Here is a 23,046-nt window from a genome sequence, read left to right as displayed (position 1 = left end):
GGAGCAGGACAGGCACTTGGCCCATCAGATGTGAAACTGGCAGACAGTCAACTCTGGTGTGCCACCATCTGACTATCAAACACACAGCGCCGGAGACTGAAGTGAACATGTGGAGGAAGTGATTCCTGAGGGCACGCAGGAAGCTATTTCTTTGGGTTTGCTTGGCTGTTGCCGGCAAACATGAGTCATAATGAGTCAACCCACACATCCACGGAGAAGCTGGCCCCGAGCCATCTCTGGGTCTCACGTTGGTCGTCCCACTGACCAGGCAGCACTCCATGCCTGGCACTGTGTTAGGGTCTGAAGGTGTAAAGGTGAAGCAGCATGTTCCTCCCTGCCTAGGAAGTTACGGTCAAGTCAGGGAAAGACTTGTAAACAGACACGCGGTGCGCTGACCACTGGCAAGCCCGGGGCAGCAGCAGCACACAGGAGGGGAGATCCACTGCGAGGCGGGGGAACATGAAGGCCATCGGGTGATCTGGGCAAACGAAGGGTGAAGACATTCCAAACAGGGGACCCAGCGCAAGCTAACGCACACAGGATGGGGCCATGGTGTGCAGAGAACCGCAAGCCTCAGAGTGAGTGAGATGCGAGGCTGCCCAGACCGCAGACAGCTCCTGCGCATGCTCTGAACCCTGGATCCCGGGCCTGGGCAGTGACACAGCACAGCAGTGAGGGGGCGGCGGAGCCATGCTGACGTCACGAGCCACACAGGCCTGGGGAGGACGCGGTGGCACCAGGCCCCATGCTTGGCCACACTCTAGGAGAGACAGGAAAGAGGAGGGGTAGAGGAGGAACCTAGGACACTGTTCTCAGAGATAAGGTCCCAGGCAAGGGGACTTTTCTGCTTCAGGTGACTCTCAAGTACAGTGGGAGGGGCTGGCGGATGGGCTGGGGACAACCCTGTGGACTGTCTGATGGGCAGGGAGATTGTGAACAGCTGGCCTCAGAGGCGCCTACATGGCCGGAGTTCAGATGTGGGAGTCACTGGCACATGGACAGACTTTCAGTGCGTGGGAGAGGCAGGCAGGATGAGAAGTAAGGGGGCCCAGGTCCCAGACTGAGAGTTAAGAGCTGGGTGGAGTAGGCAGAAATGGGCAAAGCACAAGAGGACAGGCTGAGCGACCCCAAAGTCCCTGAAAAGCACAAAGCTCTGCAGTTTGTCATTTGCCTGGGAACGTGGGCCACCCCATGCTTCTGCAGAAGGAAAGTCAGGACCCCTTTCTCCAGCAGTGCAGCTTCCAGATGGCACTAGGGACCACAGAGAGAAACCACCTTCTTCTGCTTAGCCCAGCTTCTCTGCACGCGGCCGCCTGACTCAGGGCAGGACTGCAAGGAGGGGAAGCTTGGGTGACAAACTCACCAGGAAGTCTTCCTCACAAAACACTTTGCCGTTGACAAAATAAAAGGCTTTTCCTCTCAGCTTCCGGCCTAAGGAAAAAACACAAAGGGGGGGTAAAAAGAAAATGTTAATATGCAGTGAAAAAAGAGAAAAGAAAGGCAAAATCTTTTAAAGCAGAAATAATCATGCAAAAAAATGCCAATTATCGATAACAGCTTCTGGTTCCTGAAAGCTGCTGTGATCCTTGGTAACAGGTAGACTCAGGCCAGAAGACAGTGTCCCCTGGTGGTTGCTGCCTGGCAGACTGACTTGGGAATCATCCTACACCCACTTCTCGCACCTCGTCTCTGCTGAGAAGGAAGCCAGCAAGACACTGGGTGACAAGATGGCAGAGGCATCCACATGTGGGAATACCAGGCAACAGTCTCCTGTGACGCTGCCGTTTCCCACAGACATTGGGCATCATCACCTTTGACATGTTCTCCAGGGGATGCTGGTGACAACCTATCAGGAAATTCCTTATAAATTGGTCAGCTCTTATCTTCCTTACTTTCACATCTTTTTTCATCTGAACCACAGAAAACACACACTGTTGAAAAGATGATGATTTTTCCTATTTTCTCTTGATCTCAATGGAGTGGGTGGGAGTGGGAAAAATTCAAAGCACCTTGACTCCTTAGATGTAACTTTAGTCTCCATAGAGCTAGGACACTGACAAGAATAGCACACTGTATCAATTCCTTGGATCCCTTATGAAAAAACACAATGGGCCACCTGTTCGAGGTAAGCGGGAGCATCTTTGTGGGAGACCCTGGATCTGTATTCAGCAGCAACCCCAGATCTGAGAATACCTCCAGGGCCACGCACAAATCACACCCAACAGACTCCGTGGAAGTTTCAAAAACTGAATGAATTCTAAACACTAGTGGAATCAAGCTCCTTAGGCCTAAAGTCACCTGAAACCAAAATCACCGATGTCGAAAACATTAACGGTGCTTGAGACACAGAGAAGTCCCCTCCATACACAATGGGTGTCCTTGCCTGTGACGCCCCAGAGCAGGCAAAGAGCACAAGGTAACGAGGGAGAAGTTGCTGATGAAGACTCATCGGAGCTCAGAGAGGACTTTGAAAGCATCAATGTAGGGGAAAAGCCACAGAAAGAAATAAATGAAACTACAAAAGCAAAAAACTCCAGATGGACTAAAGACCTCAGTGCGAAAAACAAAAGCTATTACAAGAAAATACAGGCAACTGTCTTTGACTTTAGCACGGTAAGGATTTCCACGCATTGACCATCCACTTGCCTGCCTCTATACTAAGCTTATCAGGAAGGCCCTGACCTTCTCCTGACCTCATCAGACCCTTTGCGGGGTGTTAGTTGCTGCCAGATTTACTGTTATCTCAATGTCTCCCCAACCCTCTGATGGGTTCCTCTAGAACAATGCTCTGAGCATGTGCTACATTCCCTGAGGACGTAACTGTAATTTCAACTCAGCCTCAGACTAAGAGGTGTTGGTAACAGTCTAACCAAGGGAAGGGCAATAAATGGAATAAAAGGAAAGGCAAGTCAGGGATCAGAAGATGGCTACAACATACAACATGGCATTAGTATCTAAAACATACAAAGAATATTAATAATCCTAAGAAAAAGACAAGCAACCCAATGGGGAAAAAGATCAAAGGAAGGTGTAGAGAAGAGAAAACTGTTATTGAGTCCAAGCTCATACTGCTTGCCCCACGACAGGCCAATAAATGGAGAGACGAGTCGTTGGGACAAGGAATAGCAACTTTATTCGGAAAGCCAGTAGACCAAGAAGATGGTAAACTTCTATTCCAAAGAACCATCGTGCCTGAGTTAGAATTCAGGCTCTTTTATACTAAATGGGAGGGAGTAAAGCCGAACATTTCCTGGTTCCAGTCAGCCTCCAGAGGGGGATGCAGCCATTCACGGGTGGGTCTGGTCAGGATGTTTCCTGTGAGCTAAACAAAGGTATTTTAGCTTAATGCGCATTACCTGGGAGCCAGGGTTCCCAGAGATGGGCCATTATGTATACTTTAAGCTTAAAGGCAACATACCTTTAGGGATTAACTTGTAATAGAATACAAAGGTTCTTCCCTCTTACAAAACCTGTTAAACTCTAGGCAACAACCATTGAAAAAGATGTTCAATCCCACCACCAATCAGCGCACGCAAATTAAAACCACAATGAGAAGATAACTCATCCCTAGATGGGCAAAAATCACCAAGTCTGACAACTCCCTGTCTTGGCGAAGTTGTGAGACAAAAGAGGGACCCTTTCACACTGCTGGTGGGAATGTCGATTGGCTTGACCACTTTGGGAAGAATTGGCAAGAGCCAGTTGACCTGAAAATTGACATTACACACAACACACTGCTAGGGACACCCCTTGAGAAGATCCCCCAGTGTGCAGAAGGAGGTCCATGTATGGATGTTCACTGCAGGGGTGAAATGAAAACTGAGAAACCCAGAGCATCTTCAGTGTTCACCAATATGGAAAAATTGATAAATACATTGAGGAAGAATTTAGAGTTATATTCAATGGATGAGATACTACACAGCAATCAAAATGAATGAACTAGGTCTGTATGTATCATTATGAATTGAACTGAAAATCCTCATATACAAATGAGGAAAACTGTTCAACGATGCATTATTATGAGAGAGAGTGTATATGTCAGTTACATACACAAAACTAGTCCTAAATATTGTCTGTTGATACTTGTATATGTGGTAATAGTATAAAAGCTGGGATTGGAAGGATCCATACACTCAATTCATAATAGTACCTGCCCTGGGGAAGGGGGAAATGGGACGGGAGGGGGAACCAACATGATTCCAATTTATCTGTAATATTCTTCTTCCTTTATTAAAAATAAGCCAAAATGACAACATATAAATGTTTGTGCATTCTGGGTGGTACGTAAATAAGGGTTATTTCCTATGGTACTTTCTTCTAGCTTTTTTCTTGTCGTTTTTAAACTGCACACACACATCTTTAGGTGAAACACTATAAACCAAAAGTCAAACGACATGCTAGAAAAAGCACCTGTACTATATATGACTATATGACAAACAGAACTTAACCCCAATATGCAAATTACTCAATTAACAGCCCAATATTTTAAAACTGGGCAAAGAATGGGGGGAAAATGACAAAAGTAGTATGAATGACCAATGAATATAAAAGAATCCTCAACTTTTCTCATATTTTTTTATAACTGCAAACTAAAATAGTATACCAAGCTTTGTCTATCCAATTAGCAAAGGCTAAAAAGAATGACAGTGTTAGTAATGACATTGACAGACTGACACTCTCCACTCTGCAAGGAAAAGCAGAAACTGAAACAAGCTTTTTAAGACAAATTTAATATTAAATTTCAACAGAATTTAGAAAGTTTGGATTATTGTGACCCAAAAATTCTACTGCAGGAATTTATTCCAAGGAAATAATCAAATTGTTTAAAGGATCTTCATCTCAGCATCATTTATAACAGCTTACAAAAAAATGAGTGTCGGGCTTCCCTGGTGGCGCAGTGGTTAAGAATCCGCCTGCCAATGCAGGGGACACCGGTTCGAGCCCTGGTCCAGAAAGATTCCCACATGCCGTGGAGCAACTAAGCCCGTGCAGCACAGCTACTGAGCCTGCGCTCTAGAGCCCACGAGCCACAACTACTGAGCCCGTGTGCCACAACTACTGAAGCCTGCGTGCCTAGGGCCCATGCTCCACAACAAGAGAAGCCACTGCAATGAGAAGCCCGTGCACTGCAAGGAAGAGTAGCCCCTGCTCGCTGCAACTAGAGAAAGCCCGCGTGCAGAAACAAAGACCCAACGCAGCCAAAAATAAAATAAATAACAAATAAATTTTTTAAAAAATGAGTGCCAACCAAATATCTAATTCTTATCAGATAAATTATGTACTATTACGAAGCCATATTAAAGAATGTGTTTCTGACAGGAAGAGGAGAGTGAAGAGAAAAAAAAAAAAAAGATTGTTTTCCAAAAATATTTAGTGGAGAAATATTTAAAATACTGCAAAATGGGGTTAAAAACATCTGTGTGTGTGTGTGTGTGTGTGTACACAGACACGGATATACATACACACTTATATGCTCATGCACAGTCATTATCTCTGAGTAAAGGAAATGGTGATGTTATTAGTTTTTTTCTGCAATGATTATGTATATTATTTTTATTGCCTGAAACAAACTTTAATGGAGTGAGAGGGTGTGAATGGCAATGGGGCATACGTTAGAAGTCTTTAGTTCTCCAAACTTTCCCTCCTGTCCTCACCTCAAAGTTGTTCTAGGAAGTTCTCATTCTAGAACCTTCACAAGCATTTCCCAACTAAACTAGGGTAACAAGAATGAGTACCTACAGCTCAGTGATTTCAGGGTTCACTAACAGAACCCTCTGACAGCCATGGAAGTTAAACTTAATTACTTTACTGACTTACAAATTGCCCCTCTATAAAAAGACTCCACAGGACTCAGAGTTTTAGAAAGGAAAATGAAAACTAACTAGAGTATCCTTTCTGCCTTGTGTCCCCGCCAGGCTCGGGGTGAGAGCTTATGTCCTGCTTCCAGTCCCTCCCTGGCAGCCAAGGCGACAAGGACACAAACAGCCCACCCTAAGAGGAGAACAATCCCCACACCGTCTGGCTGCAAGTCCGTGGAGCGCCGTTGCTTTGCTGCTCCCTTCTGGGATGTCCCACTGGGAAGAGCGGGTTCTGATGAGAGGAAGAGAAGCGAGGCTGCAGCTACTGAGGAGGCCACTAGAGGGAGCGAGGAGGCCGCCTGGAAACGCACAGGACTTCCCAGATAGAGGTGAGGCTTCTGAGGCAAGGCGTGGAGAACGCCCCGCTCTGGCTCCTGGAACAGGGTCGGGGAAGTTCTAAAGGATCTAAGCAGGAATTAGCTTTTTGATTTAATAGAGGGTAGATCACCTCTGTTCCAAAAATCACAGAGGAATATCATCACACGTGCAAAAGTGTCGAACCCTCCAGCACTGTAAGAAACACAAAGTAAACAAGAGCTTTTCCCACTTATGATAACAACAAAGATTTTTTTTAAACAGTCATATTCATTTGTGATGGCTGTCAGTGCATATTTCTGTAAGCTATAGAGGAGAGTGTAAAATGATTAACTCACCCTGGAGAGGAAACTTTAAAATGTTTATCTCTGACTCAATTGGGCTGTCTGGGACTTAGCTTAGGGAAAGAATCGGAAATGTGAATAAATGTTTACTTAGATTCAAACTGGCAGCCTTAGAGAAATGATCACATAAAACAGAACACATTTAAATGTAATACGTAGCCATTTAAAATACCAGTCAAATAAGTGTTTCATTCGTATTAGAAAATGCTTATACTATAGAAGGATACTCGAATTACATTAGTAAGTGAAAAAAGCAAGCTAGATAACTATATTTATAGTACAATTCCATTTCAGTAACCTATACCCATACACACACACCACTGATATGAAAAAAAAAACTGGAAGACTGCATATTAAAACTAATAGTGGTTAGCACTGGCTGATGGTGTTACAGGGAAATTTCACTTCTTATTTTATAATTTTCTTTTTAAAACTTATCTAATACTATATAGCACTGACAGGTTGTATTAAAGGGAAATTTCACTTACCACTTTATACTTTTCAATATTTAAATTTTTTTTCTAGTATTTAGTACACTGGAAGATGGTATGAGAGAAATTTCACCTTCTGCTTCATACATTTCTAGATTAAATTTTTCTGGAATTATGTATCCATAATCTGAGAAACAATACTTTCTTCTTAATTTTTAAAAGAAAACTCTTACGTAATAATGTGCAAAGTTAAAAAAAAAAAAAAAAGTAAGATTCAACTACGTAAAGAAGAAATTCAAAGAAAAAAAGACTGGAAAGGAAATCTGTCCAAGAATGACAGTGCCTCTGAGGAGACATACATGGTATCTGTAGGATGCGGGGTGGGGGGTGCTAGCTAGTTGTTTGCTTCTTTATACTCTCCTACACATCCCCAAACTTTTAATAATGAACAGGTATCACTTTGATCATCATTTTAAAAAGTGCCCAACTGGCTAGGCAAATCCTCTTTTTTTTTTTTGGCCACGCGGCTTGAGGGATCTTAGTTCCCCGACCAGGCATCGAACCCAGGCCCTCCGCAGTGAAATCGCCGAGACCTAACCACTGGACCTCCAGGGAACTCCCTAGACAAATCCTTTTGCTGCCAGGCCCCAGAGCTGAGGAGTCCCATGTCCAGACCCCAGAGGCCAGGGGAGGGCTCAGAGGTTGCATCTGCATTTCCTTTATTACCAAAAAAAGAAAAAATATTTAGGACTCCGCCACAGTCCTGAGAAGGTGGGGCCTTCCTCTGCTCTGAAGGACTCAAACTCCAGTTTTCACTAAAGTTTTAAAAGACCCCCTGCGTTTAGAAACTGGCTCCCACACCCATATTTAGTTTGCATTTTGTCAGAGTGAGAGAAAAAAATTAACATCTGTTAATTGCCTTCTATGTTTCAAGTACTATATTTAGAACTTTCATATACTAAAAAAAGTTTTAAAGGTGTCTGAAAACACTGCCACACATATCACTGCATCATTAGCCCCCTTTCTGTCCACACCTGCCACATGCCTTTCACAGAGATGTTTCACAAACCACTCCGTGTCACCTACTCTAGGATTCAGCCAGCGTGGAAAGGGTTCACCTAAGAATTAGGCAGAAATAGAACCCGTCACGTGTCAACATCACGGAGCAGTGCAAAGATGCAGGAATTGCTTACTCTTGGGAGTCACTGGAGATGACACCCAGGGTTGCTCCCAGCTCTCTGGGTTTCCTCTTCTCTTCATAAAAACACCATACTTATAGGTTAAACGTTATCATCTCCATTTCATAAATTCCAAGGCTCAGAGAGGCTCGCCCAGGCAGTAAGTGGGCAGGTTGGAAGCCAGGTTGTCTGACGCTGACGTGCGTGCTTGTTCCATTGTGCCATGAGCCCGCCCGCACTATTTAATGCTTGCTGAGTGCACACCTCCACGTGGATTCCAGTTTCTCTCTTCCTACCAGGGAACGGAGAAGGGCATTTTCATTTTTTAAAGCACTTTCTATGTACTGGGCACTTTACCTACGTTGTATCTCTTTGTCTTGACAATTCTGTAAAAGTCCTCTGCGATGGCACCCATGTGGCTATAACGTGACTGGTGACTCACCCCCATCTTCTACCACAGACACAGTGAGTGACAGTGAGGCCAGGCAGAAAACAGCAAGCAAACTCATCTTGAGAAGCAGGGAGGCAGAGAGAAGGTATCCTCCCGTCTGAATCACTCCAGATCTAGCCAATGAAACAGAAACCAATGAACCTGGAAATTCCTGGAATCAAGGCCACTGTCCTGAAAGTTCCAATCAAGCACAGGACCCAGAACCGCCCTCACTGACAAATAAGCTAGAGCAGCCAACCACCACTAGGTGGCGCCAGACCACAGCCAGGACAGGGACAGGCGGGAACAGCACAACCAGCTGAGAATTCCAGGCTGGCGGGTGTTGGAGGTTGGCGGGGGTCATTTCGTTAATCCTGCAATAATGTGACCCCATGCTTTAAGCAGTTTAACTCCACTTATCGCATTATATGCAAGTTTACTGAGCCTTCGTTTTGCAGATGGGGAAACAAAAGCTAAAGCGGTCAGGCAAACTTGGCTGTGTGTCTGAAGCTAAGCAGAAGAGCTGGGATTTGCACCCAGGTCTCACTAGTGCTAAGTCAACACTCTTCCCATCACAATATAATATCCCTTTGTCCCGGAACAAGTATTTCTCAGACTGTGGGAGGGGAAGAAGGTGGATTCTTGACCTTCCTAATCACACCTCTTCCCCACGCGACTCCCTTGAGTGGTGACAAATCACTGTCCTCACACTTCCTATGGTGGCACATACTTGGAGCCAGCTGTGCCGTGCCAGAGCTCATACACACCAGAAGATAAGACAATGGTCGAGGCGTGAACACCAGAAAATTCAGCCAGCTGTCCTCAAACTTTAGCATGCTTCAGAACCACCTGGTGGGTTTGCTAAAACACAGATTTCTGGGCCCCTCCCCAGAGATTCCAATTTAGTAGGTCTGGGAAGGGCCTGAGGAGTTGCCTTTCTAATGAGTTCCCGGGTGATGCTGGCTGTGCTGGTCCAGGGACCACACTTGGAGAACCACAGAGTTAGGCTATGCCTCAGGACTGTCTCTGAAGCAGCACCTCCACTTGAAGAGATTCATCTTGTTCAAACAAAAGTGCTAAGACCTAGACCATCCCTATAACGATTAGCATCAAACATAAAGCTGTTGAGAGGGAGGGTGTGTCCAGGTTACGTCTTTATAACTCTAGTTTCAGAATCATCCTGCTTCTAGCAGAGGAAGTCCCTGAAACGGGAAACGGATAGTGATATGCACAAGAAAAATATACCAAATAAAGAGCTTTTCCACAGCTTTAGAATATAGTACTCAAAGTTGCTCTTTATTTTCCGATCACCACGACAGTTTATAAAATATTCACTAATAAATGTACAGACTCATCAAGAACCCGTTCCAAAAAGTCACTTCCCATAGATGCAGTGAATGAATATTTTATATATGCCTTCAGGGGCACCTTCAGATGAAAACAGAAAAATGTGGATAAAGTCAGTGTAGCCTGGTGAAGGAAACAGCGGTTGAGGATGATGACACAAAGAGAGGTTGGCCATTTAATGTGACAAATAAAACTAAACTTGCAATACTCACCATTCTCCCTTGTTTCTAGAAATAGAACCAAATCATCTATTCTGGAAAAGTAATTGGCCCTTAGCTTTAAGACTTTACCGCAAATTTCAGTTTCTAAAATATCTCCCTAAAAAGTAAAAATGCAAGGTTTTCCCAACAATGAAGATACTTCCTGAGAAAAGTAAAAGCTAGCAATTGTTTAGATCATGGTTTTATTGCACCGTTCCAACTGGTAACTTCTACCTGTGCTGTCCACAGTGGCTACCAGCCCATAGGTGGCTGTTGATATGTAACTGAATTAATTAAAATAAAATAACATTAAAAATTCAGTTCCGGGACTTCCCTGGTGGTCCAGTGGTAAAGAATCCGCCTTCCAATGCAGGGGACACGGGTTCGATCCCTGGTCAGGGAACTAAGATCCCACACGTCGCGGGGCACCTAAGCCCGCGCGCCACAACTACAGAGCCCACGCGCCCTGGAGCCTGTGCGCCACAACTAGAGAAGAGAAAAAACCCGCGTGCCACAACGAAGAGCCCGCGTGCTCCAACTAAGACCCGAGGCAGCTAATAAGTAAATAAATAATAAATAAATCTTAAAAAGAAAAAAGTCAGTTCAACTTGAACAAGCACATTTCAAGTCCCTGAAAGCCACTTGTGCTCAGGGCAGCTATGGAACACTTGCGTCATCCACAAAGGTCTACCGGATCTACTTCTTCAAACAGCTTTTTCCAGAATAGGATAACTGTTAGAAGGTATTGCTAACAACAAAGCAACAGAAAGAAACCAACCAAATTGGTTCGGCTCCAGTGAACAGATCAACCTGGATTCCACAGGCTCACCCTGCCCCAGTGGGATGAGGAACAGGAAGAAAGAGGAAAGTGGAAAAGCACTCAGGCTGGGGTCCTTGGCTTTGCTACTTCCCAAGTGAGAGGCTGGCTGGGCACCTAAACCCCTGGGTTCCTCCATAGAGGGTGCTGAGGAGAGGACAAAATCAGGGATCACAGTGGGGCCCAGCACAGCACCGGCTCATGCTAAGCATGTGACATAAGGCACCGTTGCCAGGATCCCTTCAGAAACCTTCAATTATTGAAGCTAAAAGTCACATCCACTTCCGTCTCCCTCTTTGTCCAAATCCTCCAGGTCACTGTTCCCTTCTCAGTTTTTCTGTGGTAAAAGGCCAGGTCTTGGGGGTTTTGTTTTTAATTTCCACCTGTCAGACTTACTTTCTCGTAAAATACAATAATATGGGAAAATGAAACATATGAAATCCAAGCCTCAATATGCTCTGTCAAATTGTTATGAAAGTTTCCAATTTCTGTTGAGAGTGTTATGAAAAGCCTCAATTTCTGTGCTTCTGTCCTTACTGGCCAGCACTGGCTGAGGACAACACTCTGAGTAGCCCACTCCACACTGCAATCCTCTTCTCACTAGCCACTCCCAAGTCTTGTTTTTTCCTTACAGTTTTCCATGCCCACTATTCCAGACCATCATCATCTGAGTCAGAGAAAAGAACGCTGCAAAGAGAAAAAGTCCTGGAGATTCCCAGAGGGTCTCCTCAGAGGATTCAGCAGAGCACGGATCAGCACATGCATGTGAAGAAAATAACCACCGCTGGGGGTAAAAGACATCCGAAAGGATGAGAGAGAACAGTGCCTGGTGTGCACAAGGGTCGGAAGCTGTCTATTCCCACCAGACTGGGAAAACACATAATAATCCATGCAACACTGAGTAAAATACTCAGAAAGGTTTTGCCCTGGGAGTGGGGCATAATTACCCCTAGACTGAGCTCTGCTCTAAACTCACTTAGCAAATCATAAAAAGCACATTGGAAAGGATCACTGTTTCTAAATAAGTTATCTGCACCCCAGAAGATATAATGCTCAAGAAGATTTAATGGAATGTAAAAATATCTAGGACTCAACAAGGTATGATTCACAACGTGTGGCATCCCATCAAAGATGATCAGGCATGTAAAGAGGCAAGAAAACACAACCCATAATGAAGAAAATAATCAATCTATGGAAATCAACCCAGATCTGACACAGACATTAGCATTAGTAAAGAAGGACGAGTTATTGTTATTCTATTCCATATGCCCCAAAAGTTAAACAGTGACACAGAAGATATTTTTAAGAGGCCCAAATTGAACTGCTAGAGATGACAACTAAAATGTCAGATGGAAGATACATTGAATGGGATTAAAAGCAGATTACACATTGAAGGAGAAAACATCTATGACATTAAAAGCATAGCAATAGAAACTGTCCAAAATGCAACAGAGAGGAAAAGAATCTAAAAAACAAAAAGACCGTTAATTGGAGGGGAGAGATAAATTAGGAGGTTGGAACTAACATACACGCACTACTATATATAAGATAGATGATCAACAAGAAACCACTATATAGCACAGGGAACTCTACTTAACACTCTGTAACAACCTATATGGGAAAAGAATCTGAAAAAGAATGAATATGTGTATACGTATAACTGAATCACTATGCTGTACACCTGAAACTAACACAACATTGTAAATCAACTACACTCCAACAAAATTTTAAAAAAAAGAAAGAAAGAAAGGAAGAAAAGACCATTAAAGTGAGCCGTGGGACAACTTCAAGATGCCAAACCAAGGGGCCACTGGAGTCCCTGAAGGGGAAAGGAGGGGGTGGCAGAAAATTTGAAGAAATAATGGCCAAAAATATTCCAGATTTGATGAAGACCATACACTCACAGATCCAAAAAGCTCAACAAACCCCAAGCACAAGAAACATGAAAAGTGCACCAAGGGACATCATGATCAAACTTCTCAAAATCAATGATAAAGGGAAAATCTTAATCAGAGGAAAAAGACATGTTACATACAAAGAGACAAAGATAAAGATGGCACTGGATTTCTGATTGAAAACAAAGCAAGCAAGAAAACAGTGAAACAACATTTTTTAAAAATGAAAGAAAAAACTATCAACCTAGAATTCCACACACAGCAAAAAATATCTTTTAAAACCAAAGTGAAGTACGGCTGAATTCAGACATTCAAAAGCTGAAACAATTCTTCACGGGCAGATCTGCATTACCAAAAAAAAAAAAAACAAGTTAAAGGAAGTCTTTTAAGGAGAAAGAAAATGGTACCAGATGAAAATCTGGATTTAAACAAAGGAATAAGGAGGACTAGAAAGAGTAACTGCATGGATAAATAAGATTTTGTTCTCATTAGTTAAATCTCTTTAAAAGATAATTGACTAGAGCAATGGAAGAAAACTGAGAGACCGGAAATAAACCCTTACATTTTAGGGTCAATTAATTTTTGACGAATTTGCCACAACAATCCAATTGAGAAAGAACGGCCTTTTCAACAGACGGGGCTGGGAAAACTGGCTATCCACACGCCAGAGAATGAACCTGAACTTCTACCCCAAACCACATACAGGAATTAACTCAAAATGTATCCAAGAGCTCAACCTAAGAGCTAAAAACTATAGCTCTCAGGGCATGAATCTTTGTGACATTTGGTAGGTCTATGTTTTCTGAGATAAAGCACCAAAACCACAAGAAACAAAAGAAAAAATAGATAGATTAGACTATATCAAAATTTAGAACTTCTGTGCTGCAAATAATAACATCAGGAAAGTGAAACAACAGTGCACAGAATAAGAGAAAACATTGGTAAATTATATATCTAACAGAATATTTACATGTAGAACATATAAAGAACCATTAGAACTCAATAATAAAAAGACAAATAACCCAATTAAAAATGGCTAAGGGGGGACCTTCCCTGAGAGTCCAGTGGTTAAGACTCCGAGCTTCCAGTGCAGAGGGCGCGGGTTCAATCCCTGATCGGGGAACTGAGATTCCCACATGCCATTCGGTGCGGCCAAAAAAAAAAGGGTAAGGGATCTGAATAGCCATTTCTCCAAATAAGACATACAAATAGGCCATGAAAAGATGCTCCACATCAGTCATCAGGGAAATGCAAATCAAAACCACACTGAGATTCAACTTCACACTCACTAGGATGGTTAGAATCAAAGTCAGACAATCACAAGTACTGGCAAGAATGTGGAGATACTGGAACCCTCATACACTGCTGGTGGGAATGTAAAATGGTGCAGCCATTTTGCAAAACAGTGCCTCAAAAAAGTTAAACATAGAGTTACCATATGACACAGCAATTCCACTCTTAGATATCTACCCTAAAGAACTGAAAAAATATGTCCACACAGAAACGTGCACAGGAATCTTCATAGCAGCCTTATTTATAATGGCCAAAAAGTGGAAACGAGTGTCCACTGACTAATGAATGGATAAATAAAATGTGGTCTATCCATACGATGGATTATTATTCAGCCATGAAAAGGAATGGAGGGACTTCCCTGGTGGCGCAGTGGTTAAGAATCCACCTGCCAATGTAGGGGACACGGGTTTAATCCCTGGTCCAGGAACATCCCACATGCCACGGAGCAACTAAGCCTGTGCGCCACAACTACTGAGCCTGCACTCTAGAGCCCACGAGCCACAACTACTGAGCCCACGTGCTGCAACTACTGAAGCCCGCGCGCCTAGAGCCCGTGCTCTGCAACAAAACAAAACAAAAAGAAGCCACCACAATGAGAAGTCCACACACCTCAACGAAGAGCAGCCCCCACTCACCGCAACTAGGGAAAGCCCACGCGCAGCAATGAAGACCCAACGCAGACAAAAATAAATAAATAAATGAATAAATAAATATTTTAATAAATAAATATAAAAGGAATGAAGTTCTGATACATGCTACAACATGGATGACTCTGGATCACATTATGCTAAGTAAAAGAAGCTAGTTACAAAAGACCACATATATATGACTCTATTTATATGAAACATCCAGAATAGGCAAATCTATACAGGAGTGCTTGTTTAGGGCTAGAAAAAGAGGGATGGGAAATGGGGAGTGAAAGCTTATGGGTACAGGGTAATGGATAATGCCACCTTTATGCCCTCCAACATTTCCTCAGTGCTAACTGTGTGCCCTGCATTATACTAACAGTGGCAGATCAAGGGTAAATCAAGATCAGTTAAACACTGTCCCCGTTCTCACAAAACTGACCACAGAGGGGGAGGCATAGACCCCTGCCAACAGTTTCAATCTAATCATAATTCAAAACACCACAAGACAGGTAAATGAACAAGGTGTGTATGAAACCTGCATCAGAGGAGCCACAGCAGAGATCACAATGGAGGACGTCACTTGGAGAGTGATGCGTACCCCGTGGGATGAAGTGTGAGGGTGACAAGACACGGGTAGGAAAGGGTGGTGATGTTTAGTGTGGCCGGAGGTTCCGATGGACACAGGGTGGAGGAGACAGTGGCAAGAGAGCAGACAAGAAAGGGGTTGGAACTACTTGAAGGAATGTGTTCAATGTCAAGTAAAGGAATCAGACTATGATGTTATGAGAAGAAGTGGCTGAGGTCTCAGAGCAGGGGAGTAGTCCCCTCACAGCTGTGCTCAAAGGCCAGCTGTGTGGATGGAGGTGGGCAGGGCAGCAAACAGGACCTGAGGCAGTCAGGAGGGAAAGCAGTGATCCACAGGAGGAACAGAGAGGGTCTTCCCTCAGTGGGGCACCCGGGTCCCCGCTGGCATGCAAACCCACCAACGGTGGACACTGCAGGGGCTGCTGCTTGCACGGTCTGTCCTGGCAATGGATTTGCCAGACTCCCAGGCTGCTCAGTGCCCCGGAGGTGCACCTGGTCCTTGAAAACCTGATCACAGGATCCACGCCTGGCTCATGTGGTAATAAGGATTCTCTTCCCCTTTAAACTTTAACTGGCAGGAAGGTTGCATTGGCTTTGAGTCATCAAGTCAACAGTACCTTACGCAGCAGATGCTTAAGGAGACCACACAGCAATGAGGAAGAAGCATATGACATACTTCTAAATGGAACAAACAGAACATAAAAGCAAGTACTGTGATGACAACCTGGCAAAAATGATGTCCATGTGGGTATAGCCAACATTATTTTGTTTTGTTTTGTTTTGGTTTGGGGTTATGGGTGATTTTCTTCTTCCACATGTATTTTTTTTACAATGTGACTATATTGCCTTTGTGACGCATAAAATAAAAACAATAAACTTACTGATTGTTTCTTATTAATAAGTGAACTACGGCTTAGGAGGAGAGACTTTACCTACAATGTCCAATATGGTAGCCACTAGCCACGTGTGCCTATTTCAATTTAAACTGAATTAATTAAAATGAAATAAAAATGTCAACTCCTCAGTCACACTAGCCACGTTTCAAGCACTCAAAAGTCACATGTGGCTGTGGCTGCCCTACTGGACGGTGCACGTCTAGAGCTCAGAAAAGCAGCCAGGGAGCTGGGGGCCAAATGAAGGTAAGTGGGTGGGGGTGAGGCCAGTCACACGGCCACAGACAAGATCCCAGCTGACTGCATCGGACCCCCTGGGATGCTCGTCATGCACGCGCGGGCCTCTGCTCTGTAGACTTCAGGAATCAGGATGTCTGCAGGTGGAACCAGCTTCTCGGGACTGGGGCTGGTGTTCGGTAAAGGGTGAGGACCGTAGAGGTGGCAAAAACATAGACTGTGGAGCCACCTGGACCTGAGTCGGGACCCCAGTCCCCCACAGACCAGCTATGCAACCGCTCTGGGGCTCCACTTCCTCTTGTGCAAATGAGTGTGGCTGGGAAGCAAATGAGGGGCGTGAGACGACCGAGCAAATATTCTGCAAACGGTGGCTCATAGTACAACCCATGTCAGAGGCATCAGAGCACCGATAGAAAGCCTGGGTGCAGACGAAATTGTCAGTATATATAGGGGGAAGGCAGAGGAGGAAGAGAGAGAGAGGGAGGGAGGTTGATTGGTTATAAGGAATTGGCTCCCATGATTATGGGGATTGACAGGTCCCAAGATCTGCAGTCAGCAGGCTGGAGGCCCAGGATAGTGATGATGTAGCTCCAGTCCAAAGGCAGGAAACAACTGATGTCCCTGTTCAAGGCAGTCAGGCAGGAGGAAGTCCCCTTACTCCAGAAGCATCCACCTTTTTGTTGTATTGAACAAAACTGATTGGGTGAGGACCACCCACATAAGGGAGAGCTTTACTCAGTCTACCAATTGTTACTCCCATCAAGAAACCTTCACAGACACCCAGAATAATGTTAGACCAAAATCTGGGCACCCCGTGGCCCAGTCAAGTTGACACATAAAATTAACCATCACAGGGCCAGAGGTGGGGACAGAAGTTTAAGAGAACATTTGAGAGACAGAACATTTAAGAGAGAAGAGATGCTCTTAGCAAGATGAGGGCACCAAGGAGACCCAAGCAGTAACTGTGATGCCAGAATAAAGCTCAGTTTTCCGTAAAAGATCTCACTCCCTAAACCCAGGGTTCTGGGTCTGAGATGAGGCACCCAGTGTGACGTCATATGCTAATCAGGGTGTGATGAGCCCCGTCGTGTCAGAGCACCCTCCATTCTGCTCTTAGAGTTGAGGACACACTGGGTACCACCAAGTCTCACCCTTGGTCTGGGATTATTGAAGGAAAGGGTGCAGATTTCCACCCAAACTATGCGTGTCCAAATATAAGAAAGGTGTTTGGAATGCAGGTGTGGCAATTAATGATACAGGTCGCACTGGAGTTACCCTCACAACATAGCTTAACAATCCCAGACTCCTTTAATGTCACAGGCACAAAGAAGCTGATGTTCTCTCACTGTCGGGGACATCATGGCCTCTCACTGCATCAACAAGTCTGATCTGGGAAACCAAGTCTGGTCCCAATTCTGGTGCACGCAGCAGAACTGGGTTTGCTGGAGAGGGACAAGTGACCATCTGATGACACGTCAAGTAAAAGCCACCCCTCTGCTCTCCTTCGACCTGCACAGCCCTTTGCCCAGCTCCGTCTATTTTGGTTGTTTCCTGATTTCACCCTCACCCACTGATTTCCTTTGTATCTGCCCACTGTCCCTTTCTCACTTTCTTGATCTTCAGCTTTTTCCCTAGATCCAGCTGACTCATTCAGCTCGCACACAAATGCTGAATATGATGAGAAATATTGGGATGACTCAACAGCTCAGAAATTCAGGGATCAAAGCCCTTAAAAAGGAACAGACCTCTAATCAAAGCCCTTAATCCATTTCTCTCCTACGGGTACATCCCACCCACTACTGAATTCTAGCTCCCCTATTCCAAGTACAAGGCCATTCTTCTGCATTCACAAGTCAAAAGTATCCCCAAACCCAACCTTTGCTGTCACATAGCCCCCAGGCAGAGCTGAACCTGAGATGTCATGGCAAGATCCAGTGTCTCTCTAAGCAAAGCTAATTTGATACAGTGGCTGCAAGCAAGGGCTGTGGGTCCACACGGTCCTGGGTTCAAGTGCCAACCAGGCTATTTAACATCGATATAACCAACCACAAGCAAACTAAACTCTCCAAGCCTCTGCTCGTCTGTGAAATGAGAGTAATAACAATGCTGAACTCACTGGGCTGTTAACAAGGATTTAGTGAGCTACTGCAAGTGAGAGGATCAGGGCAGGGTCAGGCCGAAAGTAAGCTAGAAAGCTCACCTGAGAATTACTTACAAATATTGAGATGACTCTTAAGAAAGCATGCCTGCCATGAATTAAAGGGAGACCTCCCAAATTCAGGCTCAACTATTTCAGAATCTGGGCATCTCCAAAGGCTGGGCTGGTGAGGGGGCATATACAAAGTCAATGAAAAAGGTTAACATGATTTCAGAGGCAGTGCTTAGACTTGGTAAGAGAAACAAAACAACCTCCAAGAACCCTCCCGCACTTCAGATGTGAACTTACTGATGGATGAATCACCAATCACTGATTTATTCACTAAGAACCTCCGTCCCACAGCTCTGGGCTTATTTCTAGTTGTTTCATTTACCTGAAGGAATGAAATGGCACTTTCTAGTGTTCTGGATGCAGGATTTCACTAACTCTGTTAGACAGACTTTCCCAGATGGGGTCTAAATAAATGTGTGAGATTTCACTATAAAATCCCTTCACAACCTTTAACAGGCATGGATGTTTGGTTTTTGGAAGGTGGGATGGGCAGTGGCATATGTTCTTAGTTTTGTTGTGTTTTTTCCCTAAGGCAGATCACAGTGCAACACCAGCTCAGGAACATAAGCACTAGGTCACAACACTCAAGAGTCACCTGTTCTGGCCGTGACCTGCACATCCCAGCCCTGTTCTGTCAGTGGACCCCATCCGGCCCTCAGCTGCCTTCCTCTGAGCTCAGGCCTGTGCTGGGCATAATCCCCATCAGCCTCAGGACTGCCTGCCCCCCAAGCCCTACCCCCAAGACCAGGGCACCCTTGTGGTCTCTGGGCTTCTGGGGAAGAGCATGTCTTATCTCGTCCATCGTTTTCCAACTCACACGGCTGAGAAACAGTAGGGGCCGTGAACATGGCAAACTGGTTTCCCCATGACTCCAGGACGGAATTTATTTAATCTTTACAAAATGAACAAAATCTTACTTTCTGGGCCTAAAACGGCCTGGGGTGAGGACACAGAGCCTGGCCTCTCTCTGCCTCATAGTCTATGCTGGAAGGTGCCGAGGAGACTTCACTTGACCCCCCAAGTCCAACACACTTTTTCTTCCTTCTTGTTCAGCCTCTCTTGAGCCACAGACGGGCGCCAGCTTCTCCTCATTCAGGCCACTTGACACATGGTGTCCAGACACACGGCCCATGGCTGCTGGCCAAGGCCATGCCTACCCTCCCCCCACCCCATGCTGTGCCAATGGCTCCTGAGAGCATCCAGTTGGGGGCCTGGCCACCTTGGGTGGGCAGAGCCGAGGTGGGAGAGGGAGACCCACAGCACACATCTCCATGGCAACCAAACACACCCGCTGCGGCCAGAGGAGCACATCAAAAAAGAACTTTAACAAACCACATAAACGCCCACGCATCGCGCCCTGAATGCTTGCTTCTGGGAACGAACACCAAGGAAACAACTCAGCAGAGGGAGAAAAGCACACAGGCACAAAGACATTCACTGGGGCCACGTGTAATAACCAACAAACCCGAGACACGGAGACACTCGCTCCCTGCCATCAAACCGTGGAACGGCTCAGTTGACAACTATGTAACTGTTAAAATGATTATTATGAAGAAGACTACAAAGACAGGGGTGAACTTATGACACAATATTAAATCAAAAAGGATACAATACTGGTTTACACTCTATGATCACAACTCTAAAAAATGTGTATAAATCTGGACAAAATCTAGAAGGGAAAATATTAGTGAAAATACCTGTTCTAGAATGATAACAAACCAGGTTACTGTCTTTAAAATTTTTTGTGGCTGTCATGTTGTTCCCACAACTAAAAATGAACTAAACATTGTTGCTTGTTGGCAGATGGGGAATTGGCCAAGGTGCCCGGGAGAACTTGCACCATCCAGAGGCAGAGGTTTGTCTGGGCGTGTGAAACACCTTGGGATCCTCCCAGGACATAGGATGAGCGGCTTGTAAGGAGCTGCTCTAGGACTGTCTCCGGGACATGAGACAGTCTCTCATCTCTGATGGGGTGAGGGCTCTCTGCCCCACCCCTCTGAAGGGAGCTGCTGACTCACGACCACTTAGCCACGTCCAGGATTGACTGCTTAGCATCTCATAACTTACACTGCAGTCATCGGCCCTTTTGTTTCAGTGCTGTCCCTTTTGGGGTGTGGGACAGGGACAAAGGCACCTTTGGCATGTCCTTTTGGTTGCTCACAAAGGGAATAAATTGTCTGAACCTAGAAGTAGCTTGTTTTATCTTTACTGATCAAATCAGTCGGGCCTTGGCCTTGCCTTGTAAGTGCATGTGAGCTCTCAATAAGATCCCGATGTTATGTTTTAATAAAGTATCAATAAGATCCAAGAAGTGAGTGTGTGCACGTGCCAGTGTGTGTGTACCTACAGAAATACATCTTGATGGTGTTTCAAGCTAGAGTATTCTCATAAATGAAATGGGAAAACACACTCACACGCATATATACAGTACACTCTCACACACACTGTAACCAACCAGACAAACAGATGTGCAAGGCTAACCTAATCTAGATTCAGGAGCCATGGATTCAGCTCAACTGCTAGGTTTTCAACCTCGAGAAGTCTCTTTCCCTCTCTGACCCTAATTTTCTCTTCCCCAACGAAGGAGGGGACGGACTGGATGAGAGCCCGGCCCCCACTGTGCTGCGTCCACGTGCCGAGGCTCATGCAGACATCCTTGAGGACTCGCAGACACAGGACGTGGGCCACCCTGGCACCTCCCTCTGCTGAAAGCAGTTACTGGCAGCAGTAAGTTAACTGAACAAAGGCAAGTCACTTCTGGCGTCCACGAGAAGCTGCTCAGACACGTGCCTGGGTCTCCAACTGCTCCCTGTGAGTGGGGAGGAAGCTGTATGTTTACCCACAACAGGAATACCACCACACTCACTTTCTGATGGAACTCAGAGCTTCCTTCAGCAACTCTGCTCTACGGCCTGGTTTGCTGGCACCAGAATCGCAGACAGTGGTTCATTGTTTATGTGAGAAGGTAGGGCATGCCTAGTTCAGGAGAAACGGTTCTTTCCTGCTTGGGGAACAAGGAAGGCTTCCTGGAAGAGGAGGCATTGGAGCTGGGTCCTAAAAGCTGGACAGAATTTAAGTGCACGAAGTGAGTGGGGAAAGGAGGTTCCAGGGAGTGAATGGGGAAGAGAGAAATTGTCTCACTGTGATAAGGAAGTAGGAAGCAATAAAACACAGACCAGACCACAAGGGCCTTAAATGCTAGAACAAGCAAAATTCCAAAGCAGCTGTCTTCCTGAGTGTTTGTGTTTGTCATAATTTGAAAATAAACTCAGCCCATCAAGGAACTGCCAGCTAGTCAAGCAGCCACTGGTGGAACCAACAGACTCACCAGTAGTTTTTGCCCCCCAACAACTTTCTAGTTCAAATGGTAATTGCTTGAGATATAAAAACAGCCTCTACTCAATATTTATTTTCTTTTTTCCTGGAAGATAGAGCAAATATTAAGAAACAGTTACAGGAGCCAAAAGTCAAAGATAATTTTTAAAAGAAGGTGTGATCACAACTCTTTACAGATAAAACACAAACACAGGTCAAAGATTTTATTTAATTCATCACTGAATGAGAGACCAATAAGATGTTACAACTGGGAGACAGCAAAGAACCATCCATGTGCAGGCCATCAGAAATGCTGAAGTAAATTTGCTTAATGGATGCAAAACTGGTCAATCTCTGCCAGACACAGTTTGCGTTGCTGTGGACAAGAATCACGGGCCTTGCCGTCAAGATTCTACAACTTAGAGAGTGTAACACAGCTCAAAGGCAAGGAAAGGCCCAGAGACCCAGGGACTCCAATAACCAGAAAACTCCTACATTTCCACTGCAGACGCTCAGGAGACTGTGTGATCCATCTCAAAGTCTTTCACAATTTTCCCTACAAAGGTGAGTAACGATCAAGGCGGAAACTCTTAGGCATGTGTTTTATGGGAAATCTCCGTGAGGATGAAGCCCAAGGTTTGGAACCGGGCATATGCCTGTGCCATCAAGGCATGGTAGGCCCATGCCCACCTGGTGAACTTCAGACTGGGAACCAGGCGCTCTTGAGGGCTGTGCCACAAACCAGCCAAGAAAGTCCCTCCTCTTCCCATCTCCGGAGGCTTCTAAAATGAGAAGCTTGGCACTAATCCCAGGTACTCAGTTCTGGCCACACCTGGGGGTCACCGGAGGAGCCTAGAAACGATACATGTGCCCCACTCTAGAAACCCCACCCCTAGGGCTTCTGATTCTGCTGGTCAGGGTGGGGCTGGGGCATCACTGGTTTTTTTTTTTTTAATTTATTTATTTATTTTTGGCTGCATTGGATCTTCATTGCTGTGCGTGGGCATTTCTCTAGTTACGGCGAGCGGGGGCTACTCTTCGTTGCAGCACACGGGCTTCTCATTGCG

At 45.1% G+C, this 23,046-nt stretch overlaps 1 protein-coding gene across 1 annotated transcript in view; it reads right to left on the bottom strand.

Moving 5' to 3' along the window:
* Positions 1–23,046, bottom strand: part of LIMD1 (LIM domain containing 1) — a 71,790-nt gene that overhangs the window by 11,583 nt on the left and 37,161 nt on the right. The window contains exon 3 of the mRNA XM_061196629.1: positions 1,364–1,431. Coding sequence (XP_061052612.1) covers positions 1,364–1,431 — 68 coding nt within the window. The remainder of the gene's footprint in view (positions 1–1,363; positions 1,432–23,046) is intronic.

Source organism: Eubalaena glacialis, chromosome 7 (assembly GCF_028564815.1).
Source record: "Eubalaena glacialis isolate mEubGla1 chromosome 7, mEubGla1.1.hap2.+ XY, whole genome shotgun sequence".
Lineage (NCBI taxonomy): Eukaryota > Metazoa > Chordata > Mammalia > Artiodactyla > Balaenidae > Eubalaena > Eubalaena glacialis.
Note: the sequence above shows the minus strand (reverse complement) of the source record. Positions and strands in the feature narration are given on the sequence as shown.